Source organism: Cydia pomonella, chromosome 7, assembly GCF_033807575.1.
Source record: "Cydia pomonella isolate Wapato2018A chromosome 7, ilCydPomo1, whole genome shotgun sequence".
NCBI lineage: Eukaryota > Metazoa > Arthropoda > Insecta > Lepidoptera > Tortricidae > Cydia > Cydia pomonella.
Genome location: NC_084709.1, coordinates 22,994,909 through 23,020,637, shown reverse-complemented (window position 1 = coordinate 23,020,637; position 25,729 = coordinate 22,994,909). Strand labels below are relative to the sequence as shown.

Genomic DNA, 25,729 nt, shown 5'->3' with positions numbered 1-25,729 from the left:
GCAGGACCAACCCTATAGACTCAGTAAATGACTCAATCAAACACCTTTTTCCTGTTTTTAATTTTTTCAATAAGGACAAATATTTTTTTTTACAATCATGGTCACCCATCTAACCAATAAAGATAAAATGTTATTAACCGTTACGACAGCACGTTGATTATGAAGAAAAAAAAAAGTCGTACTTGGTTGTGATACGCGGTTTTTCAAAAGTATAATAATAATAACTCCACGACCGATTCGGCCACCGGCGACTGCTATCAACTCCGTTGCTGTCTCTGGTGTGCTCGCAAGTGACTGATGTAGCCGATGTTGCTACCAAAAGTTCGCGAACATTGCGGGCAACCACATTCTGTACCCCTAGCGTAAATTTATTCGATAGTGAAACGTGACGTACGCGTTTGCGTTAAGTCTCATTTTGTATGGGATTTAGAAACAGCGCGCCAAGCGGGACGTTTTGGAAATTCAAAATCCCATACAAAATGACACTTAATACAAACGCGTACGTCACGTCTGGCTATCGAATAAATTTACACTAGGGGTACAGATGACGTTCAATTTGACACTTGTCATGGATAAAGCAAAGAGCGTTTTTAGAGTGGTTCAGGCACCTGCCGCGATAGCAGCGGACACTGGTTTGATTCCAGCCTGGGGCACTGGAGGCCTTGGTCACTTTTTCTTAGTATATGACATTTATTTCAGTTTAAAGCAAAGAGTATCGGTATTTGACGTAAGTATTCGAATTGTAGAGTGTCCATGCATGTCGTATTTATTTTTTTGATAATTAGAAAAAAAAATATTCCCTCTAATACCGGTACCAAACATTTGTTAATAATTTACTGACTAGGTACGCAATGTTGATCCTGCTCACGTCTTCTGGGTGTGTTACCAACATAACGAACGAAACGCAACTGTCACTCTCGCACTAATATGGAAGAGTGATAAAGAGACAAAGCGTTTCGTTATCGCGAAAATCATTGTCACCCTAGGCACCCTTAATCACCCAATACGCAGTATATTGTGATCGGCGCGAGCGAGCGCACCTTCGCATCCGTCACAATCAACCATAGAGATATCATCGCGCTCACGTCTGTGGGTATAATAGTACCTATATGAGCCGTAATGACACGCCGATTCTTTACTGCCAAGTCAGGAAAGGGCCTTACACTTACACTAGTGTTGGTAAAGACTCGAGTATTAGAAGTCCTCAAGACGTGATTCAGGTTTCAAAGTAAAAGGCATTTACTTTTTAAAACTTTTTACAAGTTTAATCACGGACTAGATAGTTAAATACTTTCTGGAAAATACATCTATTACAGTCTTTTAGTCATCTATTAAAGGCTTAGACTAAATTGGGGGGTGGGAAACCCGATGAATCGAGCAAAAGGGTTTTTGAAATTGTAACTAAATGTGACAAACGTGGAGTCCTCGAAATACACATAAGGAAATTTCATAATTTTACTAATAATCCATTATCAAGCATTAAGACCGTTATGCATTGCGACCTAAAACCATATATGTAACTTTCAATTTCAATGAATTTATAAAAATAATATTTCCTTCAAAACCTTTGAAGAACTGGATATCTAACTTGTAACGCAAATGGTCTTTTAAACTCAGCCCCGTATTGACCCCAGATTTTCATTAAGCTAAGAATTTTAAAACTGGAAAAGTTACTGTCTTGGGTGAGACTTGAACTCACGGCCTCTGGTTAATAGTGTAAGCATCACAATAGTTAATATCCTGTATGTGGCCTTATACTGATAATAACGTGTAGTATGCACCGGGCTGTATACTTTTTGGTTGTTGTGTTTATGGTCATTTTAGTTTTATATAGAGAACTGTCAGATTTTGGCGGAATGCCGTCGACCGATGTTATGTACGATTTGATCTTAATTAATAGGGAGCGTGCGTGAACTGTAGGAGGCAGCACAGGAGCCGTCAGATTTTTGGCGCGAGGCGTAAATGTGATGTTTTTTGTTCTGATGTAGCCCACAAGATGGCAGAACCTACTATGCACAAGAAAACACGTGACGTGTACATGTGCATGTTTATGGTTCCGATTCAGGCCATAAGATGGCAGACCCTCCAACGCGCACGGTCCCTATACGGTGTATCGATGTAATAAAAGAAATATTAACTGGACGCAGTGGTTTGTATGATAAACCCCATTTACTGAGCTTTAAATCAATGGATGTTTACATCAGCATCGTTCGCATACGTTTCTGCTTCTTAAAAAAAAAACAGATTTTCATTGTTTTATATTTTAGTTTATAGAAATTTTACGACCCGAGTCTTTACCAAATCTAACTGACACATCCACTGACACTTAACTTATTATCTAAGAAAATCTTCCACCTGATACGACTGGTCAATTTGGAGAAATCCCTCAAGTGATTAGTATGAAGGCTATGTACCAATCCCTCTTCTCCAGAGGTGATTACGCTGGCCAAAATTACCGACAAATAAAAATATAATAAAATCTGGCCCCTGTAGGCTCTTTACGAATAACATAAAAATATTGTCGAAATAAAACATAACACTGACATAAATTCAATTGACATCGCCAACGTAATATGTTATGTGAAATTTTTTATACGATAGATATATCATGCGAAATAGGTAATATAAGTAATAGATCAATAGCGATTTAGACGAATAGCGAATTTCAAATGAAGTTTTGTCATAATGCGAATTAGTCAGACTACGTTTTAGGCAGACCCGGACAAAAGGATATTTTTGATACGAAGCCATAATCTTAGTTAAAAAATGAACACATTTTCGTAGGTTTTATAAGCTGTACAACTTTTATTTTTCCTTATATCACTACTTTGTTTTAACTCAAAACGTCGCATTTACTGACGCGACGTCACAACTGTCATAAGTGATCGTGATGTAGAATCTGTGCGGAAAGAGAAGAGTCGTGGAATGTACGGGCCCAATACATTCCACGACTCTTCTCTTTCTGAAGATACTACGAAATACATTGCCGGTCAAAAAAAACATAAATTAATTATGCTGTGGTGGTTAAGAGCAAATAAATTCATTCAGAACCGTTTCATAGCACTAAGATCTACGCCTTGCCTTGTTTAAGTTTTGCCACGCAGCGGCATTCAAGAACTTTAAATTTTTTTTTTTTTTTTTTTATTGGTATTCAGGATAACAACAGCCGTAAATATAACTAAACATATAAATGCTTACATAAAAGAAGGCCAATGACAGTCATCCATTAAATTGCAATACATAACAAAGTAAAATAACAAAAAAATTAAAAACGACGAAAATGTACAATATACACACAAATGCTCGAAACCTTAAAAATACGTACCGGTCGTAAAATATGTACTTAATGAATAATCGAGTTTAATTTACTTTTGGCAAAAGACCATAAAATTTGCATTAGTAACATATCCAAATAAATACCTGAACATAGTATTTGAACTGAATTTTTATTAATGGTAGAATTAGGTAGTAAGAAATAAAAATTTCAACATTTAGAAAGAAACTCCTTTAAAAAAAATAAAAAATACCTCTAACAAATTGCATTGCATTTCCCTAGTACCCATCAACACATAGCTTGAAGAAGTTATGATATGCCTACTTAGATATTATTATTTTAAGATTTGTACTTGTTTTCTTATTTTACGAACGAATTAGAACATGTGGCAAAAATAATACAAAACGGATTTTATATTAATTTTCGTCATCTCTGAGCAAAACGGAATATATGTCTTTTTTAAATTTATACTTAGACCCTACAAAAATCTGACCTTTGTTTAATTTCATATTACTCTCACTTAAGTATATTTGTATATGCTTGAGGGACGGTTTCACCCTTCTAGGGTCATGGTCTCAAAAAATACCACCCAATAACACAATTTTTGTATTTTATTCTTGTACATAATTTTCAGGACTATGTACTGGCGATGAGGCTTGAATGGAGGACTTTTTTCAGTCTTGCCCATTAAAAGGTTAAGAATAATGTAATATTAAATCGTGGTAAAAATGTAAAAGTTTGTTTACAGCTCTCGATGGAATGGAGGCAAATATTGGACATTAATCTCTTTTGTTTCCTTTGTTCGTTTCTACAAAGATTACGTGAATCTACACACGGGCTAATCGTTTTCCTTTTGATTTTGTTTCATATTTTTATCGTCCGCCGAAAATAAAAGAAATGTACCTAACATCACTAAACTGATAATTATCTCAGAAGATCTCAGTGGGTGGCTCGAACATAAACATAATTTACTCTCCAATAACATTTCTATTTGTTCATTAGGACGGTAATAACTAGCAGTCCACCTTCAATACAAAATTGACATAAATTCATTCAATCATACTCACTATCTTTAGGTATTTCAATAAAAGTAAACAAACAATTTGTATATTTTCGGGTAGTTATAACATTTACTGGTTAACCAGCCAAATACAAAACCGCCTAGATCTGTCACTGAACGACCTGACTTTAACCTACATTATTTGATAATGTAATGTTTTTATCTACCCTCAACTGGGTTAAAGAGCCATTTGAGGGTGGATTTTGTTTACTTTTATTTAAATACCTAAAGATACAGAGATATATACGGAACTGATTTTCGTGCTCACAATACAAACATGGCTGTTTAGCAGTAATTTCTGTTCCGTTATGTTTAATTTCTGAAAAGTATCGTGGCTTTTTTTAGTAGCTAGTTATTAGCGGCTTTCCTGTTAAGGGGTCGTCATTACAGGCTTTGCATATTTAAGTGGTAGCCATTACATATATTATATTAACTGTGGTTGAAGGAAATCATTAAATATTTCAAATGCAATATTAATATTTGAAAAAGACATTTTTATTATATCTGTTAAGTGTTTAAATTTAATCTATATTGATATTTATTCAAAATTGTTCGTAGTGTCATCCTAATAACGTTATGATTTTCAACCTCTGAAAACCCTAAAGCGGGCCTTCATCTCCTTTTATTTAGTAGTGCATATGTCCCTTATATTTATTTAATACAATCCTTTATTTAGTTTTGATGCAAATAGAAAATTTAATAAAAAGCTTCAGTGAGACTCAGGCATTTAAATGAGCAATTTCAGATAAAATTGTATTCAGCCAACGCAGCTGTGCAGCAGCAGCTGCTCTTTTAAACCCAGCTTCTCCGCCAACTTTAATCACACCGATATTATTCCAGATGCAGGGCTTAAGACAAAAATCCAACACGTCTAGCGTTCGCACTCGCACTACTGTCACGTTCCGAAGCAGCAACCACCAGAAGCCGTGTGCCCCAAGCATCCAGTACGGGAAGGTTGCCCGCGCGACCTCGCTAAAGGACAACGGCTGGAAAGGCGAGAAAACACCACAGTTCCTGTAAAAAGACGCAGGAAAACGTACGTCACGTTTGACGTTGATGATTAGACGTTTAAGGTGCGATTCCTTGCTTGACTGCAAAATAGACCATGGTCGCTTTGGGTCGAAGAATATTTTTTTGTTTAAGACGAATAAAGTCTAAAAAAAAGTTGTACCAAGAGTTGAACAGGTGAACGCTGTACGCTGTCAAATATTTTGTGGTAAATTTAAACGTAAACTTTTAACAGCCAACAGAAAATATTCATTAGCTGTCAAATTCGGAGCAAAGTCTTAGACTTCCCTGATCCAATACGATCAATTACTTCTTTAACAAATACGGCCATTCTAACTAACACTTTGCTTCGCTTTAAAGACTGCGCCAAGAGGGATATGGCAGCTTTTGAGATCGATCACCGAAACTGGGAGAAGCTTGCGGAGAAGCGAACGGAGTGGCACAAGTGCGTTGGAGACGGTCGCAAGTTCTGCGACGAGGCCTGGTTTGCGGCACTGGCAGACAAAAGGGAAAAAAGTCACCGTAGCGAAACGTCACAGTCCGTCGCGAACTTCCCTTGCCAGCTCTGTGGCAAAGTATGCCGCTCCCGCATCGGTCTTTTCAGTCACCAAAAAAGATGTTTTGCGGACATTGCACTATAGATAGTCTGAAATTGGGCCAGTATATAACTAACACACGCGGTTAAATGTTAAATATTCCACCTCACCACCACATAAGTTTTGAACAACTGTCAATTAGCTCCAATTTCTGATAGGCTGTCAGAAAAAGACGGAAGCTATAGTCTCGGCTGCCTTTATCAGTTTTATCACAAGCTTGCTGATAAATGAAAACTGCCAAAACATTTTTTTCATCGGCCCCAACTTCCGTCCAATCTAGTGAAACAAACCGTAACTGACTTGAAATAAGTTTTTGGCAAAAATTTCATTTTTGGTACAAGCTTTTATCGCTGACTGTACTTTTCTTTCCACATTTCAGTGCTCATCGGGACAGTTCTATAAACCCCAAACACAATTAGGTTGTGTTGTTTTATCACTTTATCACAGATTTTCTATGGCCACCTCCTCTCTCTGTCATCAGATCAGCTCGATGGTACCATAATATTGCATTGTCACCCGACTTACGTATGTATGCAAATTTTTAGCTCAATCAGAAATCGGGTAATGGGTTAAATTTAGTTTCCAAGATTTGAACCACAGTACCAATAAACTTATATACTAACTGGGCAAGTTAAATAAAAGCTTTTAAAATTGTAGTACCACTCGTTGGTAGAACTACTTGAAAAATGTTTGTTACTTAAGGTTATTTTGAGTGGTAGCAGTCTGTACGTCCTTGGAATAGTACCTTAAATGTAGCAAAATCGGTGGAATCTCATTTAGTGTCATGTGACAGGGTAGTGAACTTGTGCGACTTAGAATAAGGAATACAAGACAAAACTTTGTAAGCGTTAGAAAAATATTAGTATAGTGCTATTGCTATAGGCATAGTGCCGGCCAATAATATATCACCTTTGTGTTTTTTTGTATGAACATGTATAGAGTAAACAATATAGGTTAGTTTGCAGATTGCATATTTGACTAGTCATTTTATATAAACATATGATGCATACTGCAATGAAATACTATGAATTATAATAGGAGACTTAGCATATTACTAAAAAAGTCTGGTAAAAAAAAACTGAACTGTCGCCTGCGGTATTTCCGGACCGATACGACCTTCAAACGTTCAAGAAAAGAGCGTACTCCCATCTTAAAGGCCGGCAACGCACTTACAACCCCTCTGGTGTTGCAGGTGTCCATGGGTGGCGGTAATCGCTTACCATCAGGTGATCCGTCTGCTCGTTTGCCTCCTTTACCATAAAAAAAAATGTACTATGCAGGCTCTTTATTTAGTCACTTGCAATAATTTACGGGCTGAATATATAGGTCATACTGAGCAACTTTTACTATGGGGCTAACCCCGAAATCGCGAAAAAAAAACTCTCTCATAGAAAATATCAAGATCGTACAGCCAAAATGTATGAAACAGCCAATTATTTTCCCGATTTCGGGGTTGGTCCTATAGTAAAAGTTGTTCAATTTGACCTACATACATATATTTATCGCGTTAATTATTGCAGGTGAGTATATAAACACTCAGTATTATATAAAATAAAAAAAACCTCTACGAAAAAAAAACATAATCGCTCGCACAAAGGACTACTACTAGACCTTAAGTATTCAGATGGAAATCACTTACAAATATAACAAAGGTAATATGCATATTAATATTATTTACCGGAACTTTATACCGTTAACTCAGGCAGATGGTAAGAAGAAGTTATCGTGGTCAGCTGCAACCAGTCTGTGAAGGCTTGGCTGCATAAAGCTGATTTGTGTTATTTTAAGTAGGTTAAAATGTAATATATAAACTAGTTGATCCAAAACTCAGCTACCATCTACCAAAGATAATTTGAAATAGTGCCGGATTGTCAAAGAAAACTTTGTAGAATCATTAAATTTACTGCCATATTTCGACACATTATTAAAACTTTTAGAACGCCATTTGACTTTGATCCTTTCTCTGATAAGGGTAAAAATTGTTAAATACCTATCAAAAAATGGCGCTATCTATTAGATCAAAAGCCGAAGGTATGGCGGTATCGTTTTGAGCGATGGCGGCATAACCTTTGGGTTCTGCCAGGTAAGATGGCGCAATTTTTTGATATTGAAGAAATTAAACACATATCAGCAGTGATCGGAACTATGGGAGTAAAACTTTAACAAAACTTGTTAAGCGGACATACAATAGTGCATACAGCCCTAAAAAGATTCATGTCCATAGGGATAGGAATAGTATAGTACTTACAGCTATAAAAATATTTACATTCATAGATATTCGAATATTTTTAAGGCTATAAGCACTCTTTTTACGTCCGCTTGATAAGTTTTGTTAAAGTTTTACTCCCATAGTTCCGATCACTGCATATAAGTGAAAGAATAAGGATCAAAGTCAAATGACATTCTAAAAGTTTTAATCATGTGTCGAAAGATGGCAGTAAATTTACTGTGGCTACAAAGTTTACTTCGACAACTCACCTCTATTTCAATCACCGCGTAACTTCTTTATGAGCCGCCTGAGATAAATTTCAATCTGTAATTTAATCTGTAATGTAATTTTTTTTTAATTCCGCTACCTAAAGGTTGTCTGGAAGAGATCGCTTTTTAGCGATAAGACCGCCTGTTGTTTACCTCTTCTTTATGTTTTGTATTATTTGTACTGTTTCTGTATTGAGGTGTGCAATAAAGAGTATTTGTATTGTATTGTATTGTATTAATTGTAAGTAGGTACCTATTACGAAATGTGTGTATTTCAAATTAAGATAGGTTAAGTTATAAGTCTTAGTCAATATTTTAATCAATGATTACCTAAATTTCATTTAGCACAAATTAATCGATTATCAATAATTTGTATTCTAGTCATATTACTTAAGACATTTTGTAAATGATTGGGAAATTACAAGTTACATTATACATTTTTACAATATTTTACAAACCCGACCAACAGAATTGATCATTACTACATTACCATCATATCTCTCGCGCCGAATGATGGCCCCTAATGCCAGTTAATTTTTATATAGCTTTCACGTACATTACAAGTGCGAAAAATAGGAAACCTATTCGCACATGTATCGCACGTTTTACAGTACGTATGAACCTTTAAATTTTCGATATAGTTAGGTAATGTCCTAATAATCGCACTACTGCGGTAAAGTACCATATGTACTGTAATAGATTGTTACCCAAGGGATGAAAGGCACCCATTTCTGTCGAGGTAGTTTGGCGCCCAAACACAGTGAGAGCGCTAATAGTCCGAGACTAAAATAGTGCTTTTTACTCGAGTTAAACATTCTACTTTTCATTTCGATTACGAGGGAAGTAAAATACATGTGAAATAATGATACGCATTATATGCACACATTTTAGAACAACAACAACTACTTTCAAATAGAAAATGAACTGCACACAACGTAAATATATAAGTACCTGAGTACTAAAACAACTTACGTTTAGTTATATTTTTTAGACTAGCGGCTAGTCACTAGCCAATGAACTTTCGAATAGATGTTTATTTATTAAACATTCAGATAGTAAATGAGCAAAAAACACAATTAGCAGTATTGTTACGTTCTATATCTTTTGTTGGGTTTATTTTATATATCATGAGCAGTGATCGGAACTATGGGAGTAAAACTTTAACAAAACTTGTTAAGCGGACATAAAATAGTGCATACAGCCCTAAAAATATTCATATCCATAGGAATAGGAATAGTATACTCGTAGTACTTACAGCCATAAAAATATTTATATTCATAGATATTCGAATATGTTTAAGGCTATAAGCACTCTTTTTACGTCCGCTTGATTTTTTTTCCAGTTTTACTCCCATAGTTCCGATCACTGATCATGAGCCATGATTGACGCGTTCCAACTAGAAGTATTATTGTTCATTCTATCGTATAGGATCAAACGGAGCTTGAAATAGATGTTTTTTTTACTAAACTTAGCACATATTTATTTAGGATCGGACCTTATGGCCTGTACTTTATAAGGCGTACCTTCTGACCTTTTTTGACAGGCACGCAACGTTCTATGATTTACATTTCTATTCGAGTATTGCTGAAATTTGCATAGTATTTTCGCTAGAATACCATCTGATGCGGCCTGATTCGAACTTTAAGATACGTCAAATATTAGGTCTAGATACGATATGGATTAGATATTATGTCAGTATCCAACGTGACGTTTCTTGAAACAATAACGTCACTTTTGACACTGACACTCGTATCCGATCCATATCGTGTCTAGACCTAATATTTGACGTATCTTAAAGTTTGAATCGGGCCGATATAACCTGGGTTTATAATATAGATGTAAATTTACGTTTTACACCCGATTTTAGAAGCCCAAAATAAATCCTAAATTCAAATTACCTACCTACTGAAAATTCCTTCCATAACTTGCAAATGCTTCTATACCTAATTAAATTCTAAAGTCGAATTCATCTTTGGTGTGTTCATTATTGCGCACGTGAATTGCGAGCTTTATAATTAGGTGTTTCAAATTCATATTGATGTTTTTTATTGCGCCCATGCATTGACATATATCTAAGGACGGGCCTTACGGACAATAAGAATGGGATCAGTACAGTGATGTCACGCATACGAATTCGAGCCAATATCGTGCAGTCTACGGTCGAACGCCACAACGAGATTGTTTGATGAGTTCGCATCACGCGCGCGATAGGTAGCAACTAGTTGCGTTAGACTGCACGATTGGCTCGAATTCGTGAGTAACACCGCTGAACTAGGCATTCTTAGTGCCTGTAAGGCCCATTCTTAGATATACGACAATGCGTCCATGTTCATTTTTATATAGAATGGTATTAAAATATAAAGTTGGACATGATACCTTGTTAAGACATGGCAATCATCTTAATACCAACGTTTTATTTCACTACATTTACAACGTTTGAGTTTCATGAAACTAAATTGTTTACGCAACAATTTATTTAAACAGGAGCTATCCTTACTCTTATCATAAAATAAAAATGTGTAAATATGATATTTCTAAATGTTGATAATGTTTCTATTACTTTTTCACATACTTATGTTCAGTCGCAGTCGCCATTATGGCTCCTCTACACGATGGCCCAGCGCTGGAATAGCGAAGTGGCCATGCGATGGTTGAGAGCACGCACTATGGAATTAGCCACGTGTAGATGCATGCGCACCATCGCTGGCCCATTATCTTTGATGCGCGGACGAAAATTATCACATTTGAACCCGGGTACGTCCTTAAACTACGTCCACAAGAGAGGTATGGGCATTGTGAATGTCATCTCGCTTTGTGTGGTAGGGCACAGCACAGCGGATGTCATTCCAGATCTAGAGTAGAGCCCAACTGGGGAAGTACCTCCACCTTACCGAAAACCGCAGCCAAATAACGCTAGACCCTACCTAATCGTAATCGGCTTCTAGTTAGTGTGCAATAAGTGTGTAAATAAATAAGGTGTTATGTAAGTTAATTATTGCACCAACAAGGATAGTTAATTTTAATACGTCATCGAAAAGCTATTTTTCAAATAAAGCATTTTAACTTTAAGTTACACATAGGTACCTTTTTTAAACACTACCACTTTTCATTATGATTGAGGGTAAAGAAAATTTTAATATAGAAAAAAACCCTCTTTGTTGACTACATTAAAGGTTAAATTTTATTTAATGTAATGTTTTATGTTGTTGATTTTATCGATTCGCACGATAGGTACGATACGGATCTGTCAGTGTCAAAAGTGACCTTTGTGGTTGAAGTAATGTTACCAGCGGCGGCATCATGGTTCCATTTTTATCACTTGTCACTATGCCCGTCACTTTCGCACTTACATACTCATTAGAACGGGACAGGTATGGTGACAAATGATAAAGAGCCGACCATCTTAGCCCTACAGATTGGTATCGTATCGCTGTGACATCTTATGCATTATTCGAACTGAGCCGACAGATACTTAATAAAAAAAAAAACTTACTAAGATATATATTTATTTCTGCAAAAATGCAATTAAATCTAGAAATTAAGTTATTAATTTAGTAATAGGTACATTTTAAGTTATTTGTATAGACTACTTAATGTAAAATTTTAATATATAACACTGACTTGTAAAAAGAATATACGTAATAGTGATTAAATTACTTATACATACAGTGTGTCCCTAGCCATTGGACAAAGCCGAAATGCCGGATTTAGAGGTCTGGAGGCCTCGGGCAATAAAGGAGTGGAGGCCCCCTGGCCCCAATTTTTTTCCAAATAAAATGGTAAATTTACCGAATTCTCTATTGTGGGGGGGGGGGGGGCTCTTTTGTGGAGGCCCGGGGCAGTAGCCCCGGTTGCCCTCCCCTAAATCCGGCCCTGATCATAACAGCCGGTGTAGCGGTAGAAATTAACCAATTAACATTTCTTACTTTGGAGCAGCCTGTACGTGTTAGTAGCTCCTAAGGTATAAAAGGCTCCTCAAAGAATAGTATGGAACCTTCTTCAACCTTTTTGATTATCTTTTTTATTTATGACACTAATAAGCTTCTGACTTTTGAAAAATATCATTATTATCAAATATTTCGAACAAATTGTCAAAAACACTGCCAAAAACTGTGTTTCTTTTTGTTGTCGATTATTGCAAATAACTTTTGTTCGGAAAATTTATTTTTTTATCTTTTGTTCTAATTAAAAAAATATTAACGTCAGAGCATTCCCGAGAAGTAACCCTACGTGGGATTTCAGGGTTTGTCCAATGGCTAAGGTCACCCTGTATATGCATAACTAAACTTAAGCAAGCGCACTGCATCTAGTCAATCGTATTTTAATTAATATATTTAATTAATAATGATGTTGTATCAAATCAAACATAAAACGTTCTGATGGTGTACCTAACGAAATTATTAAAAGAAAATAAAGTGCAAATTTACAGAACTATGTTTTTTATTTTTATACTACGTCGGTGGCAAACAAGCATACAGCCCGCCTGATGGTAAGCAGTCTCCGTAGCCTATGTACGCCTGCAAAAATGACGTCAATAATGTCATGTAGAATCAACTGCATCGAGAGTGGTAAGGTAAATTTATGTAATATGAGCGCACACCTACATTGAGGTGGTTGATCGTCCTACATTACCAAAACATGTTACATGTACTTTTTTTAATACCACGTCGGTGGCAAACAAGCATACAGCCCGCCTGATGGTAAGCAGTCACCGTAGCCTATGGACGCCTGCAACTCCAGGTGTTACATGCGCGTTGCCGAACCTTAAAAAACCTGTACACTCCTTTTTTGAAGAACCCCATACTGTATACCCTCGGGAAAACATCGGCAGGGAGCTCATTCCACATCCGGAGCGTCCGTGGGAGGAAATTCCTCTTAAACCGCACAGTGCGCGACCATTTAGGCTCTAGGTATAAATTTGAACCTTAAAACCACTACAATACAGCCGCTTTTTAAACTACATGTTGCTTTGCCACGCGCCCAACACGGGAGCCGACCGATAACACAAAAGAAACAATGGATTTTAGGTTAGGTCTTAGACGTAAAAAGCCTTTTAGGAAATTCATACGATACAAGGCTCTATTTTATACTAAGTATTCCAATAATATTTAGTAGGCAATAAACAAAAGAAAAGACGGTGAATTAGTAGTATATACATTATACGTATAATTATATCTAGGAGGACAAGCTTTGCTTGGAAAACATAAAAAAACTCAAAAATAAAATCGTTATTTTCACTATGAAAATCGCAACGTATCTATCAGAGAATTAATACTATTTTTCTTTAAACACTAGTAGAGTCACACCAAGATTAGTTGGCAGCGATTTTGATAGCACAGACGGTAAGTGTTAAGTAAACATCATAATTTCATTGAACGACCCCCGTTTTAAGTACCCGCCTGGGCTATCAAAATCGCTGCTAACTTGGTCAGACTCTAAGTCGTAGGGTATTTTACATTTTGTATAACACGAAAGTTTAGTTGTAAGAATTTTACGTTTATTCAGTAGTCTTGTATTCTCATTTCGCAGCAGTAAGTATCAGAGTTATAAAAGAGCCTAAAATAAATTAAGGAGCCAGTGGCTTGGCACAATTGATAGTGACTATTTATGTACGATCGAACAAGTTGATTCCTGACCCACTGTGTAACTTTTTCACATTTACTACGTCATTAGCATTACATTGACAAAGTAAAATTATTATGACATTTATGACACTGTGAAAACATTCTATGGTGGGCTGTTTGTTCGATTGTACGGGCGCGGTATACTTGACGTAAATCTTGGCAGTTGGCGGAGACATCTGGACGCTGGTTGACAAAGGCCGCCTCGATGATTTTCACAGCCGCTAGTCGAACACTGCTTTCTTCCAACAGTTCCCTGCGAACTTGACCAGTTGGTGTATTGTGGATGGCTTTATCTACGTAATACAATAAGTGTCCTTTTTTAACACTACGTGATTAAAAGAGACAAACAATGTCTTTGTCACGCTGTCACGTAGACAAATACGACCATCATATCAGATCATTGGTCAATTTTGCTTCACGCGAGAACTTTGTCCAACTTAAACAGCCGACGATTCTACTAGCAACATGCACCATACCATAGTTACAATCATCAATAATTATGCTCACTAATTGGGACATGTATGCCTCAAAAAATCCTCTCGCAATTCCTATATCAGGAGTAGTTTAGACTCTATTTATAACTCTTTACCATCTGCTCATAGCCATCGCCAATTCTAGCAGTAAGTCATCATCTCTTCCACCGTACACGGCTTATCGCAGCACTCCGTGACAATTCCGACTGACTTCTTGCCTCTGACACCATTCAATCTCTGAGCCGTGGAATCTGCCAGCCAAGGTGAAATGTACTGTGATCCATAGTCATAAAAATCATGATGCGGTGATCGTTTTTCTTGACTGTAGTATTTCTCGTAACAAAGCCCTGCCAAGGTCCTCGATAGTTGTCTTCCGCAGTATATTTGTGCGGAATCTTCAGCTGCCACAATAGATACGATGACCAAGAGGATTGCTACCTGGATCTTCATGGTTGATGTTCGTTGGAAGGGTAGTTCGAGACTGTGCTGAATGATTTAATTATAGCCCTTTTATACTACATGTTCTTCATTATTATTCAGTATTGAATGTGGGATGGGTTTTATGATACGGGTTAATGAGATGAGACGTATGTAGGACGTTTAAAATGTGTCAGAAGTAATGACGTCGATTAATGGGGCATTTCAATTCAAAGTTGTACCAAAAAAATTTGATGATAGATTAGAATTGGGAATTTTTATATTACATATCAATATCAAACATTTATTCAGCAAATAGGCCACAGGGGCACTTTTACATGTCCATTTTTACAAACAATAAAAATTACAAAAAAAAATTACAAATCTGGAATCGATGAAATAATATATACTTCATTAGAGATGTATACTGTCTCTAAATGTCAAATTACACAAAAAAAAATGATAAAAAAATTAAACCAACCAATACTAAAATTCATTAGAGATGTATAAGTCTCTAAGTGTCAGAGATAAAATATAAAATATATATATATATCCAAAAATTAAAAATAGAAAATACAAAGAAATATGTGACATATATCTATTCCAAATAAAGAGCTTTTTTATTTTTAAAAAAATCGGTCAGACAGACGGACATGACGAATCTATAAGGGTTCCGTTTTTTGCCATTTGGCTACGGAACCCTAAAAAGAGTATCCTCAAAATATTTGGTCCGCGTGGTTACGGTTTTCAATACAACCTTCTATGACCGTAACAAAACAGACAAAAATAATGTATGATTTTTTGGGGATACTATTTTCTCGTATTAGGATAGAAACAGCTCGTGATTCTGAGTGGAAATAATATAAAATTGGGGAACAAATTTAAATAGAATTGCCCTAATACTTATATTATTGGAGAATATTGTAATATATGAACCTATATTATTATAGCGTAGGAAAATATAGACAGATCTAAAAATAACTCTCAATGTCGTCTCTTTTATACCACATAACCGTTATTAACATTTTCCTTGTTCTTAGGCAGATGTCACGATTTATTTGTGCGTAACATTTATGACGAAGGAGCAGTGCGTTGTGTGTCGATATTACCTAATAACGTCAGAAAAAGAAAACTTATATTCGGTAACACCGTAACATTTGTCAAATACCATTAGCATTTATCAGCGAACAGTGTTGGCAAAGAAAGGCCTGAGATTGATTGAGGTAATTGTGAAAAAAATCGACACTAAAAATTGTATTTGTATTTATTTTGTAGGTTGGACATTTTGAACCTTATCTCAAAACTAAGTAGAAGTCTTTTTCGATAAATAATATTTTTATACACGTGGCAACGGAAGGTCTCCAAAAAGGTAAAGCTTGTACGTTGGACGTTCCGAATTAGAAACTTGAGTTCAATAATAGATCGTGTCTTTCACGACGACGCATGCCTTGACCCGTATTGACATGTAATTAAAGGTTAGATTTGACAAATCTACGCGTCATCGTGGATGACACGAACTATTGGAGACTTTCCGCAAATTAGACATCTGGGTGCCTAGCCAAGATGCCAATCTTTTGCGCTATGACAACGAAACGGTACATGTCTCTCTGTTGCACTAGAGAGACAGAAAGCGTTACGCTGTCGTAGCGTAAACAATTAGCACATTGGCTAGGCCCCCTGTACACAGCCCGCTGAGGAGCTTGTAAGGCGTCAATTGTCGAGTTATGGCCCGTGCCCATTTGTGAAGAAAGAAGGTTGCTAGAGAGCCCAGATCCGCACGTAGTCGACCTGCATTGAGGCGTCCTGGCCGTCGTTCACGTCCAGGTTCCAGGTCGGCAGCCACGCGTTCTGAGCGAGCCAGAAATCTGTCGCAGCCTGCAATCAATTAAAAACTTGTCAAGTTTGGCTATATGAGGGGAGGGCTTTGTATTTTTCAAATAGCGTGGATATGGTTATGAGGTTATGACAGATATCATCTCAATACAATTTTGCAAGATTTTGCGTTTAAAGTTTATAAATTTTAAGAAGATGACACCTGTCATCGTGCCCATGCTGATAGAAAAATACTTTTTAATAAAATATATTTCCTACAAAAATATCCAAAAATTAAAATAATTACAGTTAAGCTTAAATAATACTTAAATACTGTAAATATACAAACATGATTTAGAAAAGTCAACATAAAATATAAGATCTTGTAAGCAAAAAATTTAACTGGCTCTGACATATACAACTATTTTACATCAATACCTAAACTAACGGCCCGATTCAAACTTTAAAATGTCAAATATTAGGTCAAGATACGATATGGATCAGATATGTAAGTGTCAAAAGTGACATTTATTTTCTTGAAACAAAAAAAGTCACTTGACCCTGATATATCCGATCCATATCTTATCTTGACAATATTTGACATATCTTTAAGTTAGAATTCGGGGCCCATTTCTCTAAGCATATTAGTCTAATATTATTAGTGTGTTGTCATGGTAACCCATACGATTTGACAGTATGTGGACTAATAAAATTAGTCTAAAACCGTTCCAGAAATGGGTCTCTGGGCTCTGGGGGTGGGGGATTTGAAATCTGATGTATTATTTCTAACAAAATAATGATTTCAAATATATATAAGACAAAGTGCATCATAATGCGATGTATGGGTGTATGCTCGTGAATAAACTTACAGAAGGAGAGCCGTTCCACCAAGGCTTGGGGGATGGGTTGGAGACGCCGTCAGGGAAGAATCCGTTGGTGCCGCCGACAGCCACGTTCATGATGAGGTAGAACTAGAGCCAACAATAAAGAAATTATTATAACAACGTCAGATAAGATTATTTTTCGTTAGAAATGTTGGAATCAACTTAGGTAGTGAAGAGGCAACAGACAGACAGATGGATAGACAGACAGATAGAGTTACTTTCGTCATAATTCTTAAGTCTCCATATCACTAATCATCATTTTTGACGACCGGTCTGGCCTAGTGGGTAGTGACCCTGCCTATAATGAAGCCGATGGTCCTGGGTTCGTATCCCGGTAAGGACATTTATTTGTGTGATGAGTGACAGATATTAAATTTGTTACCGCGTCATGGACGTTTTCTATTTATCTAAGTATTTGTATATTATATATATGTCGTTGTCTGAGTATTCACAACACACGGTGGGACTTAGTCAATTTGTGTAAGAATGTCTGTACAGAATTTAGTATATTGTATTTCTTTATTATTAATGTCGTATTAGTCTGTGTGTGTGTGTCGTAGGAAGGTGTATGCGTGGACGCGGTTAGCGATATGATAACGATTGATGTGAACGTCAATTTTCGATATAAAGAAAGAAACTGACGTTTTGGCATTATCAAGATAATATCGTACTAGAGTCGGATCACGCTAAGTTTCAATTGCTACGTCAAGTATGGAGCTTATATGATTCGGTCAAGTTTTGTTCTAATGTATGGGTAAGACAAACAAATTATATCCAGCTTATGCAGCAGAAATGAATGTAGAATGATACCTCTGGGTATGGTGCTTTACGCACACTAGCGTCAACTCCCCTGCCCCTGATTGCCCCCATACATATTTCATGCTAAAAGGTGAGGTTGCGTCAGGGGAAGGGGAGGGGACCCTAGTGTGTGTAAAGCACCATACCCAAAGGTATCTTACTGCATTAGTTTCGATTTGGATATAATTTGTTTTTCAGAGGCTATACGCTCTTTCTGTGCGTACATGTCCTCTACAATTACCCACGTTATTAACTCACAATCCGTATACTTTATTGCAAATACATAAGGACGGCCAATTAAAACAGGTAATTGGATCAAACACATTTTACAGATTTTACACAAGGTCCTTTCAGTGGACAAAGCAACAAAAGTTAAAGCCTCGGGTGGTTTCTTATTTGAGCCTCAAGTGCTGAAAAAATGTAGCCCACCTGTAAGGGTGCAGCGTCAAAATTTACTTTTAATTCTCTTAAGAATACAATAATAATAAAATGTGTTTGACCCAGTTCCTGTTAATAGACTAGGCCTTAAAGTACCTTCTGGTCGAAAGGCGCCATCTTGGAGCCGTAGCGCCAAGGATTGCTGATGTCACGTCCTTGGCCGAAGCCACCGTGCTCCCAGAACCCACCGTTGCCGGGAGCCACGCGGCCCAGCTCCACGTCGTCGATGCTGAACCTTAGGAAGTCTGTAAAAAAGAGCAGACGGAGATAATTCTACTGAGATCGTAGAATTTATTGAAACGATGTCTCCCTGGACATTCATATTTTACATAATAATTTGTAGCTTCCAATATAGGAAGAATTTTTTTTTTCAAACAAAAGGAAGGAAGATGAAAAATAAAAATTGCCGCTTACAGTAAAAGTTACCAAAGGGTGGGCGATCAAGTGACTTAAAATTGTGTTTGACCAGAGCGTTACATAAACTTTATTTATATTGTGTTATAGATTAGGTTACTAATCCAACAACTTTTTAAAACGCAGCAAGCATAATTTTGATCAACAATGAAACAGCATTATGTTGTAACATATTTTGATTATTTTTAATGAATTTTAACAACTGTTTCATTGCTGATCTTCCTTGATGTGTTTTCTGACCTTGCTTCAAATATGTAACTATATCTGAAGCAAGGAAGTAATTCATTCATTGTTCAATGGATTTCTATGAGTATATATTTAGGTATGTATGTTTTTATATTAATTTATTTTTGTATAATATTATGTATGTATAACATATTTATATATGTATAATATAATATAATTTTGTGTTTTTTTTATTTTATTTTACTCTAACTGTATTCTGACCCTTCACCAACTAGATCTTTCCGTTTAGCTCATGTTTGACTGGTAGAGAATGCCTTCTAACATTAAGTCCACCATTTGTACTCTTAATGTATTGTGCAATAAAGTTTAAATAAAAAAATGTTCTTGTCAACTTTTCTGTTGGAAATAATGTCAACAACACTGAATTTTCAGTTAGTTACCTGGCGTCCATTCAAGCTGATAGCGATGGAAGTTGCTGTTGTATCCATTGGTGTTCCTCCTGAGCCAGTGGGCGCGTTCCCATCCGTTCAGCTCAGGATAGGGCCCGTAGTGCAGAGTAGAGCCGGCCTCCTGGGTACCGATGTGCAGGCCGTTTTGGAACATGTTGCGGTTGCCGCGGGACTCCACCAGGTCGATCTCGCCCGAGGAAGGCCAGGTGCCGTACACGTTGTGGGCTGGCATCAGCCAGATAGCTTTTAATAGAAAATTTCAGTTTGAGTAGGAGGTTACTGGTACAGTGTTTCAGGAATCAAGAGATGCGAAAGTATGGATTACTTGGTTCTCTAAATTATAGTCAAAACTGGATCTAGAATTTTATTATTTACTACGTGTGTAAAATTCCAACATTAATGAAGTAATAAATATTTTGACAAAAATGTCCGTTGCTCGTACAAAAACTACAGGCGTTTTCTTTACGATTTTGTGAAAATGGAACGGTGGTTTTGGGCCATATAGGTATACTCATATACCGAAAATTTATTCAAAATCGTGAGAACTACTCTTCAGATCTTAATTGCAACACATTTTGTAATTTTGAGCTCGAAGCTGAAGCAGAAACTGGACTTGTCTTGGAGAGGATGCTTTTTTGACTTGTGAGGGTCTTTGTCTTAACTGAATATTGTAGTCGGAACTGTAAATACCAGAGGCTAATTCGAACTTACATTTTGATGTCAATATTATGTCATTTGCCTATCATACGCCCGCGCGTCTCGCTTGCAGCCATTTTTCAGCCAGCATCTTGGCATCCACCTCGACGCACCCCTAGCGGAAGTTTAAGACACTTTGTCCATACAAACGTACTCCCCATTTTTCTCAATGTAATGTGGACTTCGTTTGTTTTTCTTTTATTACTACAAAGAGTTATGTAAGAGCTTTTAAATATTTGTATCAAGTTTGTTTCACGCTCCTAACTCCTTTAATAATAATTTTGAAAAAACCGGAAAATCAAACGAATAGCCATAGTTACGGAACATCTAAGGACAACCGGTCGTCCCCTATCCTCTCTGAGCATCGATGGTTGACCGTTGATCAGTGAGTTAATTGATCATCTGATTGGTGATATTTACCAGGCCACAGCCAGTCCCCAGCGGGCATCTTAGCGCGCACCTCGACGCGTCCGTAGCGGAAGTTGAAGGAGTTGACGGTGCGCACGCGCGCGCTTTTGATCGGGTTCAGTACGTTGGTGGGGGTACCGGTGCGTTCGCAGCCCCACCATTGTGGGTTTGTACATCTGTGAAAGAAACATTTCATATTTTTACAAATATTTAGTTTTAAAAACAAATATTGAATAAAAAAAAATCGTTCTAGAAGTCTCACAGTAAGCTCAATGTGTTGAATATAAGGATCGTGTATCTGAGCGCCGAATACAATTTCATACCTTTTGACGTCGAGACCCTTGGCCCGTGAGGTCCAAGCCGTTAAGCTTATTAAGCTTGTTAACTTCCAAAAAGGTTAGCAGAGGTCACCGGCAACCGTAGAGCTGGCAGCTTCCTCGCTCAAAGAATAAATCTTGCAATACGACGAGGAAATGCTGCCAGCATCTACGGCACCATGCCGCAGGGGGATATTTTTTTATATATTTTTTTTAAGCTTAGTATTATTTAATTTTAGATTTAGTTTTTAAGTTTTATAGTTTAGTTATATTATTGAATTTGTATCCACATTATCATAAATCCAAATAAAAATTGTTTACAATTGATTTATTGATCAAAACACTTAATAACTATTTTACAATACGAAAAAAAAATTAGTTAAAGTTTCACTAATACTGTAAGCGACCTTGACAAATATCTAGCCATACGATTAAATAATAAACAATACGAAAGTAACAGAGATTAACAATACATTAAATCATGATACTTTGATAACTAGATCTAGATCTAGACCTATTGTATGATTAACTATCGTCTTTCCTGTAGACATAGCAAAGTTCAAAGAATCAAAAGCTAATTTATACGCTGCATCTTTAAAGTTGGGATACATGTTTTCAGTACTTGAGAATCAAACAAGACAAACGTGACTGAATCGTCTTCTTTTATTGAATTTTTCAGAAATTTCACAGAAGTGACATTTTTGTTTGACCCATCGGCTCTGTAAATTTCATTTTATATCTGGTCCATAAATTCTAAAACTCTACTTATAATAGGCCTAAACACCTAATTAGAGGAATCCTGCATCCCGTATCTAAAATGAATGTAATAAAACTGATTTGAGAACAATAGTTATTTAAACGACAACAACTTTTCCCCCTTGTAAAACACAAAATTGTTCACCACACCAACACGAGGAAACTACTAACTATGAAATACCAAAAAAAAAACAAATAAAATCAAATCCTAATGAACGTAATAAAAAAAATGATCATTCACAATCATCATTTAAAAGTCAATTCTACTAGCTAACATAAGGAAACAACTCAAAATTTGCATCTGATTACTTTGCCCCACATGTGGATAAAATGAAACTTTCTCATTCGTTTTTGAATAATCAAGAGGGCCTTTACCTGTTGGTGTGGTGAAAAAATTATTACATACGTCAGCGATTAACAATCGATTTATCTTGACCCCTACTAGATTTATTTTGGTATGATAAGATTACGCATTGGAAATCATTAATAAACTCCAAGATACCTATCCGAGGCAAGGGAATGGCAAATATTTGAGAAGAAACCAATTACAGCTGATGACCGGTCTTGCCTAGTGGGTAGTGACCCTGCCTATGAAGCCGATGGTTCAAATTATGCGTTCAAATCCTGGTAAGGGCATTTATTCGTGTGATAAGCACGGATATTTGTTTCTGTAATTATTTTCAAATGAGATCTATCGAAAAGCTATTTGGAGAAACTCTCATTATGAATCATCGTTCGCCGCATCAGGTACCTATTGAATAACTTACTCATCAGCGGGAGCTCCACCATGAATGTTCAAAGTACCGCTGGCGAGGAAGGCGTTGCCGAACTGGTCAGATGTCAGAGAAGGCCTGATGAACAGGTTGCCGCTGTGCACGAACGAGTTGGTGCGGTTGTTGCTGTAGTACTGGAACTCCCAGTTCTGAAAGACATTGAAGGAGGATGTTACATAAATTTAATAAAAGGACAATTCAACGAAGTTCTTTGGAAGCTCGGCCATATTATTGTGACCTAAATCTGAAATTCATCATCTGCCTCTCACAGTTCATTTATGCTCCCCATCAAAAATCTGTGGGACATTCAATTTAATTAAATAATCATTTATTTAAAATAATAAAGATTCATATTAAATGGTTAGTAACATTGCAGCTCATTATCTTATTCTCTCAGTTAGTATTTTTATATGTAATGTTTATTCTATGTCTGTGTGTATTCTACTAATACATACTTCTTTTCAATAGTGTGAACATCAGCCGACTTGTGCATTTTTAGAGATACTTATGCACACTCCAGCATGTCGTATTTAAGGACAATCAATCCTATAGGGACCGTGCGCGTTGGAGGGTCTGCCATCTTGTGGCCTGAATCGGAACCATAAACATGCACATGTACACGTCACGTGTTTTCTTGTGCATAGTAGGTTCTGCCATCTTGTGGGTTACATCGGAACAAAAAACATCACATTTACGCCTCGCGCCAAAAATCTGACGGCTCCTGTGCTGCCTCCTACAGTTCATGCACGCTCCCTATCTGATATCATGGCCAAGATTCTGTCCTGTGCATTAAAACATTATATTATCTCAAGTCTTAGGCTATTTCCTGATTCGTTGATGCGAAATCGGTGTTTCTGCCTAATAATGCGAATTAAGTACGTATTTCACGAATGTCTTAATTACCTTTTATATAAAAGTTCCGGTCTAAGTTCAAGAATTACTTACACCTCCGCCACCAAGCGTGTTCTCATGCTGCCACTTCTCAAGGTCAAACTCGTTGAACTCGTCGCTGAAGATCAGAGCGCCCGAGCAGACGGTGGCCGGGGCGTGTGACCCGCTCACAGTTGTGACGCTCGGCGTACACGCCTTGCTGAGCGTGGCCAGTGCGGCCAACCAGAATAGTGATGCCCACATGGTACTGACAACAAAATAATCGCGGTTTGTACTGTTTGTAGTTTACATAAGTAATCCGTAACTGGACTTGAAATATATTTATATATCTAATCCTCTAGCTAGCCTATGGGCGGGCCACATCGCTCGCAGAACCGTTGATCATGGGGCAGAAAGGTTCTCGAGTGGCGACCACGTACCGAAGACGCAGCGTGGGAAGGTCCCAGACTAGATGGACCGACGATCTGGTTAAACCCGTGGGAAACCGTGGGTTGAGGGCAGTGAATGAGCGTTCGTTGTGGAGATCCTTTTTCCAGCAGAGGACATCTTTCGGCTGAGATGATGATGAGCCAGCTTATAAAAAGACCTACCATTCCTTTATATTTAAAATATTTTGACGCAAATTAAAATCACATTTGTCTAGTTAAGTATTCATGGTATTAAAAGTGAGATATGTTGCTGGAAACCTGCTGGTCAGGATATATGAACCAAGAAAATATATCTTTCACAATACAATTTTCTTTGCCTACAGTAATCATAATTACAAAACGATAAATCAACGTTAAGTCATGGAAGAAAAACTAGAGCTAAATACTCGTATAAGTAAATATTGGTCTCGTTAATGTCCAAAAATACGTAAATAGTACCTATCAGCCAAACTTTAAGATAAAATAAAAGACTCACCCGTTAAATCAAATCCAACTGCTGCACTGGCAATCTCTCTGATATGATTTATTATTTATACTGAAATGAAAAGATAAGGCCGTTCGATTGCAATCTTGTAGAATCGAAAACAGCATAATATCCGTGATTTGGTAATACTGATTAGATAGGTAAAACAAAAATAATTTATTGAAATAATAATATATGTATGTATGTCGGCGGCCGAACGTAAGATCAAGCCGATCAGAATGTTCCTGTCTAATGTTTTGGTCATTCCCTGAGAATATGTCTGCGGTCACGTCTTTGCCATCGTAATGTTCCTGTGTAATGTTTTGGTCATTCTCTGAGAATATGTCTGCGGTCACGTCTTTGCCATCGTAATGTTCCTGTGTAATGTTTTGGTCATTCTCTGAGAATATGTCTGCGGTCACGTCTTTGCCATCGTAATGTTCCTGTGTAATGTTTTGGTCATTCTCTGAGAATATGTCTGCGGTCACGTCTTTGCCATCGTAATGTTCCTTTGTAATATTTTGGTCATTCTCTGAGAATATGTCTGCGGTCACGTCTTTGCCACGACTCTTTTCATACATTTTGTATGGGTCACGGCAATTAGACCGCAGTCATATTTTTGAGAATTACCTTTTACGCCTAGTAATTTCACGATCTGCCTGATCTTACAATCCGCCGCTGACTGACGAAATTAATACTACCACCTTGTTACGAGTTAACTGTTCTAACGTACTTTCATTACTACACTGTGTTTACTGTTGCAGAACTATATTAATACTATTTACTATTATATTAAATATAATATAATAAGACTCATCCAATAGGAGTCCTCGTTTTCAAACGTTTTGTGAGTCAGGCTATTCGGTATTGTAGTATTGCACGCCATCAGTTTTACCCATAGTTTTCCTTCAAGTCATAATTATACAATTGTACATCTTCCCTTGTGCGTTATGGGTAAATACCTATATACATAGTATAATTTACGCGTTCAATATTTCTCTGGGGTACTGGTATACGGGGGTTTTCAGAAAAAAAATGTACCCGTTTTGCCTAATTCTTATTTCTCCATACAATTTGTCAATTTTG

At 36.9% G+C, this 25,729-nt stretch overlaps 3 protein-coding genes across 3 annotated transcripts in view; 1 reads left to right on the top strand and 2 right to left on the bottom strand.

Annotated features, from left to right (window-relative positions):
- Positions 1 to 5,354, top strand: part of LOC133519531 (gastrin/cholecystokinin type B receptor-like) — a 142,969-nt gene extending 137,615 nt beyond the window's left edge. The window contains exon 8 of the mRNA XM_061853536.1: positions 5,175 to 5,354. Within this exon, the coding sequence (XP_061709520.1) occupies positions 5,175 to 5,354 (180 nt within the window). The remainder of the gene's footprint in view (positions 1 to 5,174) is intronic.
- Positions 5,355 to 14,522: 9,168 nt separating this feature from the next.
- Positions 14,523 to 15,223, bottom strand: LOC133520183 (insulin-related peptide 4). The gene has a single exon (XM_061854553.1). The coding sequence runs from the start codon at positions 14,961 to 14,963 to the stop codon at positions 14,655 to 14,657; it is 309 nt and encodes a 102-aa protein (XP_061710537.1). The 5' UTR covers positions 14,964 to 15,223; the 3' UTR covers positions 14,523 to 14,654.
- Positions 15,224 to 16,176: 953 nt separating this feature from the next.
- LOC133520179 (beta-1,3-glucan-binding protein-like) lies at positions 16,177 to 24,780 on the bottom strand. Its single transcript, XM_061854549.1, has 8 exons — positions 24,656 to 24,780; positions 23,807 to 23,999; positions 22,856 to 23,010; positions 21,028 to 21,191; positions 19,903 to 20,154; positions 18,959 to 19,107; positions 17,612 to 17,713; positions 16,177 to 16,805 (listed from the first exon to the last, which is right to left on the bottom strand). The coding sequence occupies exons 2-8, from the start codon at positions 23,993 to 23,995 to the stop codon at positions 16,689 to 16,691; spliced, it is 1,128 nt and encodes a 375-aa protein (XP_061710533.1). The 5' UTR covers positions 23,996 to 23,999; positions 24,656 to 24,780; the 3' UTR covers positions 16,177 to 16,688.
- Between the last annotated feature and the right edge of the window lie 949 nt (positions 24,781 to 25,729).

Excerpts from the sequence above, each read along its gene's own strand:
- LOC133520183 (XM_061854553.1), bottom strand. The coding sequence starts at position 14,963 with ATGAAGATCCAGGTAGCAATCCTCTTGGTCATCGTATCTATTGTGGCA.
- LOC133520179 (XM_061854549.1), bottom strand. The coding sequence starts at position 23,995 with ATGTGGGCATCACTATTCTGGTTGGCCGCACTGGCCACGCTCAGCAAG. Across the intron at positions 17,714-18,958 it reads TGGCGCCTTTCGACCAGAAG|TTCTACCTCATCATGAACGT; the intron begins GTACTTTAAGGC and ends TGTTGGCTCTAG. Across the intron at positions 16,806-17,611 it reads GGTGGAACGGCTCTCCTTCT|GCTGCGACAGATTTCTGGCT; the intron begins GTAAGTTTATTC and ends AATTGATTGCAG.